The sequence below is a fragment of the Sinocyclocheilus grahami genome, unplaced genomic scaffold (assembly GCF_001515645.1).
Source record: "Sinocyclocheilus grahami isolate Dianchi unplaced genomic scaffold, SAMN03320097.WGS_v1.1 scaffold721.1, whole genome shotgun sequence".
Lineage (NCBI taxonomy): Eukaryota > Metazoa > Chordata > Actinopteri > Cypriniformes > Cyprinidae > Sinocyclocheilus > Sinocyclocheilus grahami.
In genome coordinates this window covers 199,543-206,093 of record NW_015505900.1, presented here as the reverse complement: position 1 = coordinate 206,093, position 6,551 = coordinate 199,543, and the positions used below count along the sequence as shown (strand labels likewise).

The window sequence follows — 6,551 nt, the reverse complement described above, 5'->3', positions numbered from 1 at the left end:
AGAAACATTTCTGATTATTATCAATGTTGAAAACAGTCGTGCTGCACGATATTTTTGTGGAAACTGTGATGCATTACATTTTTCAGGATTCACAGATGAACAGAAAGTTCAAAAGAGCAGTATTTATTTGAAATAGAAATCTTTCGTAACTTGTATAAATGCCTTTACTGCCACTTTTGATCAATTTAATGCATCCTTGATGAATAAAATAATTAATTTGTTTTAAAAACAATAAAATAAAATAAAATCCTACTGAACTCAAACCTACGAATGGTAGTGTATATTAAAAAAATTAAAATAAATCAATAATAATAAAAGTTAAATATATAAACAAATATATTTTATATATAATTCATAAAATATAATTTATATAAAATATGCAAAATATTTATAATTATAAATAAACATTTACTTACTCTGATTTAACGCCGTACAACATTTTTTCTTAAACATGATTATTTTAACAATTTCCATGCATTAAAACTGAATGTGGATACACCGTCAAGCTTTAAAAAAGACGAAAAGGCAACATTACCGAATCAAAACAGCAATGCATATGCCTTGTGCACCATTTATGACTTAATATAATATAGTAACAATTAATATAGTGTCATACGGACTACTATTATAGTATGTTTTTGTTCATATGTGTCCCTGCAGCACAAAAGCAGTGTTAAGTCGCTGGGGGATATTTGTAGCAATAGCCAACAATACATTGTATGAGTCACAATTATACATTTCTCTTTTATGCCAAAAATCATTAGGATATTAAGTAAAGATCATGTTCCATGAAGATATTTTGTAAATGTCCTACCGTAAATATATCAAAACTTAATGTTTGATTAGTAATATGCATTGCTAAGAACTTCATTTTAACAACTTTAAAGATGATTTTCTCAATATTTAGATTTTTTTTGCACCCTCAGATTCCAGATTTTCAAATATTGTCCTATCCTAACAAACCACACATCAATGGAAAGCTTATGTATTCCGCTTTCAGAGGATGCATACATCTCAATTTCGAAAAATTGACACTCAAGACTCCAGGGTCACATTTTTGAATCTCGACAGCATCTATCCCCCGCATTATTAGGAAAAGAGCAGCATGAACATACTGCTAAACATCTGCTTTTTCAAGAATCAGGTGAATTATTCCTGCAAGAATGATTTAAAGATAATGAGATGGATGATCATTTCAGAGGAAGAGAAACTCTAGCGATCAGTCACGGTCAGATTCACGTTTGCACTGATTCCCATCAGACGCTGACTTCTGTCTCGCTTCATCTGCGAGAGTCCTGAGCCTCGGGCACCTGTCTGTGTTCATTTACACTCGGCACAAAACCAAATCTGTCCCTCTGAAGCCAGCTGGAGCTCCAGAGCCCCCCGAACGAACGGAGACGCGAGTGTCACTTCTCTAATGTAGAATATCATTTAGATTCAGTTGCTAATATTATTACATGAATCCGTAAGCGATGAGGGACGGTGTGGTTGTAAATCGTCATTTGAGGTTCAGATGGAAACGCTGAGTATAGATTTGAACTGAGTTTTAGTAAGTCAGCTGATGACTGATGTCTGGAACTCATGAAGAGCAGCAGCGCCACCTACTGGACTCTTATTAGTATTACAACTGCATTTTTAATGAACTTTTCAAAAGCCTTCACTTCCCAGAATAAACCAGAGAAGGGAAAGTGTTTATGGCTATAATCCAGAATACTAATTTCCTTTAGGAATATGCTTTATTATGAAGAAAAAAATGCTTTAAAAAAAATCAGACAAAATTATATTTAAAAAATTGGATTTTGAAGATATTCTTTATGTTACAGTAATAATAATAATAACAATAATTTCATGGTGTGTGTGTCATTTTGTTACAATTATCCATTGACATGCATTATTTTTTTGCATTTTTGCTCTAATTTCCATTGGGACTATGCTTTATTATGAAGAACAAAAAAATAGTATTTCAGGGATATTCTTTATATAATAATAATAATAATAATAATAATCCATGATGTGTGTCATTTTCTTAATGAAATGATCTACTGATATGTGCTATTTGCCTTTAATTTTACCATGGTATTTCTTTTTATTAATATCCTTTATGATATGCTTTATTACAAATAATAATGCTAAGAGATCAGACAAAATTAAATAAAAAATGAGAGATTTTAAAGACATTAATACATGCAAGAATAATAATAATTATAATTATTCTTGATGCGTGTAGAGTTTTCTTAAAGGGATTATCTACTGACATGCAATTAGCTTTTAATTTCTAATGGAATTTCTTGCTTTGATTTTTGTGTTAATTTGGAACACGCTTTACTACAAAGAAGAAAAGCTATGCAACTTGACAAAATTGCATATAAATGTAGGATTTTAAAGAGATATTCTTGAAATATGTGAGCCTGCAGCACAAAAGCAGTGTTAAGTCGCTGGGGGATATTTGTAGCAATAACCAACAATACATTGTATGGGTCACAATTATACATTTCTCTTTTATGCCAAAAATCATTAGGATATTAAGTAAAGATCATGTTCCATGAAGATATTTAGTAAATCTCCTACCGTAAATATATCAAAACTTAATGTTTGATTAGTAATATGCATTGCTAAGAACTTCATTTGAACAACTTTAAAGATGATTTTCTCAATATTTAGATTTTTTTGCACCCTCAGATTCCAGATTTTCCAAATATTGTTCTATCCTAACAAACCATACATCAATGCAAGCTCATTTATGCAGCTTTCGAGAAACTGACCCTTATGACTGGTTTTGTGCTCCAGGGTCACATATGCCATAATAACAATAATTCCATGAATGCTCTCTCACTGAAACGATCCTTTCTTCACAGGTTTTGCTTTGTGTGAGTGTTGGAAGGAACAGTGAAGGTCGAAGGTCGTGGTGGGTCTCACCTGATAGCAGACGGTTCTGCTGCCGTTCTCTTGCGTCTGTGGCAGCAGCAGCGGTCCAGAGACCACCCACAGCTGGCTGAAGCTCTGCGTCAGATCTCGACAGTACATCTCCAGCCTTACAGAGACATCTGCGCATGAGCAGCGCTCGCACAAACACCACAAACACAGCCCACGGCCCAAACAGACCTGTTCCAGAAGCCCGCGTTGTTCTCGTAGTTCTGCGGCACGATGTTGGACAGATAGAACGTCTCCGCCATCACTCGCTGTCGACAGAAACCATCAGATTCACAGATCAGCATCTCGCAAAAAAACCTCGGCAGACTTGCAGCGATACGAACGAAATCCCTCAGATATCACAGTCTAAAATACATATTTAAATACATATGACACTGTTTATTAATGCATTTGTACTTATTATGCTTATATCCATTATTCTCATATGCAGCGGTTCATGACGGATTGAGTTTTGAGATATGTGTGTATTTCATTTTAAGACATTTCACGTGGCATTTTATGTCCTTTTTCATTATGCATTCATTCATAAATGAATAAATGTGTTTCACGCCTTATTTATTTGTGCTTTCATTTATTTATTTATTGAAGCATTCTATAATGCATTTAATAATTTCATTATATATTTATTTATTTTAGTCTGTTAAACCCCTTTCTAAAGTTGCAGCATGCTCATATCTAAATAAATAAATAATAATATAATATATACACACAACAGCAATAATGTATAATAATTGAATGTATATAAGTGCGTATTTCAGTTTTTTTTTTCATTTTAGGACATATTTAATGTGGCATTTTACATGAAAAACGCTTTCATTTCATTGCACTTTTATTTATTGCAACATTCTATAATGCACTTAATAATTCCAATATATATTTAAATCCCAAGTTGTGTCCATTGTGTATTTCATATATATATATATATATATCATATTTTATTTCAAACATTTCATGGGGTTTTTAATTTTAAGGCTCATTGCATGTGGTATTTTATGTCCTTTTTCCATTTTACATGAAAAACATTAATGTATTTAATGCCTTATGTATGCTTTCATTTCTTTCTGCACTTTTAGTGATGTACACGTGATGTTTGAGACCTCGGAGATCTTGTTGTCTCCCGCAGGAGCCATGTGTCCGCGAGACCAGCCGCTGCGCAGGTAATCCTGGTTCCGGGCCGTGAAGAGCTCGGGAACGCCGGGATCGGGTCTGAATCTGCAGTGTTTTCTGTCGGCGTGCCCTGTTGAGGAATCAGGAGAGAGTAGAGTCAGTGTGGCTCTCCAGCGCGTCTGATCGTCAGACTCGACTCACCCAGTAATCCCGGAGCGCTCAGGTGTTCTGCCACCCAGCGGGGCGTCCGCAGCGCCTGATCGTACGACAGGGCGTGATTGCTGTAGAACCGGGTCTCAGCGCCGCTCTGAGGAAGACCGAAGCGCTCGATGAGACGAGGAGCGGAGCTACCTGGAGATTTACACACAACTAACATCTCATTACTGAGTCATAAACATTACTAAAGCATATGTGACCCTGGAGCACAAAACCAGTCATAAGGGTCCATTTTTAGAAATTGAGATGTATGCATCATCTGAAAGCGGAATAAATCAGCTTTCCATTGATGTATGGTTTGTTAGGATCGGACAATATTTGAAAATCTGGAATCTGAGGGTGCAAAAAAATCTAAATATTGAGAAAATCATCTTTAAAGTTGTTCAAATGAAGTTCTTAGCAATGCATATTACTAATCAAACATTAAGTTTTAGGAAATGTACAAAATATCTTCATGGAACATGATCTTTACTTAATATCCTAATGATTTTTGGCATAAAAGAGAAATGTATAATTGTGACCCATACAATGTATTGTTGGCTATTGCTACAAATATCCCCCAGCGACTTAACACTGCTTTTGTGCTGCAGGGACACAGATAAAGACTGGTTAATGCACACGGGTCAAAGACGAAAAAGGGTTGAAGCATAAAAACAATACGAGTAATACTGCTTTAAATTGTTGTTGCTTTCCCCCAAAAAATGTAAAAAGTTTTCTGTTTAACGTAATTGTATTTTTGTGTTTGTTTTTCTGAGCAAAAAATAAATATGATACATTTTCCCCTGATTTACAGACGAGAGCCACTAAAATATCATTCAGTGTAACAATCTCGTCAGGCGTATTCACAACAACAAAACAATCTATTTATGACACATTAAACGACTAATTACTTTCACCCCGAATACTAATTAGTTGTAATTTTATAATTTTAAAATCCTAGGTTTTGCCCATTTGTCAGCTCGAATTATTTACTCGTTTAAAACACAATCAAATGTAATAAGCTCTTTTATATATTTTAATATGTACACGCCAGAATAAGCATGTTTGAATTTTTACATAACTATAAATGTAACACTGAATAACAATGTAACATTATTTCAAGCAAATTGTGACATTTTATCCTCCACAAACGTATTTGAAAGCTTAAAAGTAGACACTTTACTTACATTTAATGTGCACATACTTGCAATGCTTGCTAAACAGTAGCTAATTGTTAACTGACACAATAAAATAAATGAATAATAATTCAAACAAATACATATATAATTATTTTTCCTGAACAGTAAGCGACGGGAATGTTGAAAAGCTTTATGCATGTAGTAAAGAAGACGTTTAAGGTGTATTTATTTACAGAAACTAACTTATAAAAACACATACTAATAACCACACTCACTGCTGTAACAGTGTGACAACTTACCCCGGTCTCGGTTTATGCATGCACATGAACTACTGACCTGCTATTAATTATATATCTGTGTATCTCTTTATTATTCAATAAAGTATTTGTGATGCTGTACCCGAGTCTGTTCTCTGCTCTTCATACAAATAGAGTTTGAGAGCCACGACACCAGAAGTGGCTCCGAGCACAAAGCCGCAGACGGACCTCACTGAAACCACTTTAGACACCATCAGGAAATATTACACTTAATTATGACTTTAAACCAAAAATCACATCAGACACAGAAGCACAGAAGCACAGAAGCACGAACAGGAAGAGCACAGCAGCAGCAGCAGCAGCAGAGCGCTCTCATCACAGCGCCACCCGGCGGCAGAAACACAGAACTGCAGCAGAATAAAACTATATTAATAATAATAATAATAATAATACACACTCAGTGCATTAACTCACATGATCTCAGAAGCATTATGAAGTGTAATAATGATAATTATATAATATTATATATATTAGTTTATTGAATGTTATGTTATTTTCAATATATTAAATGCATGTTTATATATAAATAGATTTAGCCATATTTAATTTAATATTGTAAATATACCATTAACATGTAATTATTTAATTATATATTAATTTTATATTTAATTTAGTTATTTTCAATATATTACATTTATAGTTATATATAGATTTTTTCACATTTAATATTTTATATATACAATTAATATATATTTAATTATATATTGTTTAGTAAATTTCATTATATTACATTTATATTTAACTTTCTAATTTCAAATTTATATTTCAATTATTTCTTAATTAATTCTTAAATATGAATGTATTGATTATATAATATATTTAATTATATAATACAACATTCATATTTATTAAGTCCATTTAA

The 6,551-nt window shown here is 33.0% G+C and overlaps 1 protein-coding gene across 2 annotated transcripts in view; it reads right to left on the bottom strand.

Annotated features, from left to right (window-relative positions):
- Window positions 1-5,977, bottom strand: part of LOC107560361 (exo/endonuclease G) — a 10,441-nt gene extending 4,464 nt beyond the window's left edge. The window contains exons 1-5 of one of the 2 annotated variants that reach the window (XM_016244511.1): window positions 5,772-5,977; window positions 4,240-4,407; window positions 4,029-4,168; window positions 3,103-3,179; window positions 2,917-3,031 (exon numbers count right to left, since the gene is read on the bottom strand). In XM_016244511.1, coding sequence (XP_016099997.1) covers window positions 2,917-3,031; window positions 3,103-3,179; window positions 4,029-4,168; window positions 4,240-4,407; window positions 5,772-5,883 — 612 coding nt within the window. In that variant the 5' untranslated portion in view covers window positions 5,884-5,977. The remainder of the gene's footprint in view (window positions 1-2,916; window positions 3,032-3,102; window positions 3,180-4,028; window positions 4,169-4,239; window positions 4,408-5,771) is intronic. The other variant, XM_016244512.1, reaches the window with a different exon arrangement.
- Between the last annotated feature and the right edge of the window lie 574 nt (window positions 5,978-6,551).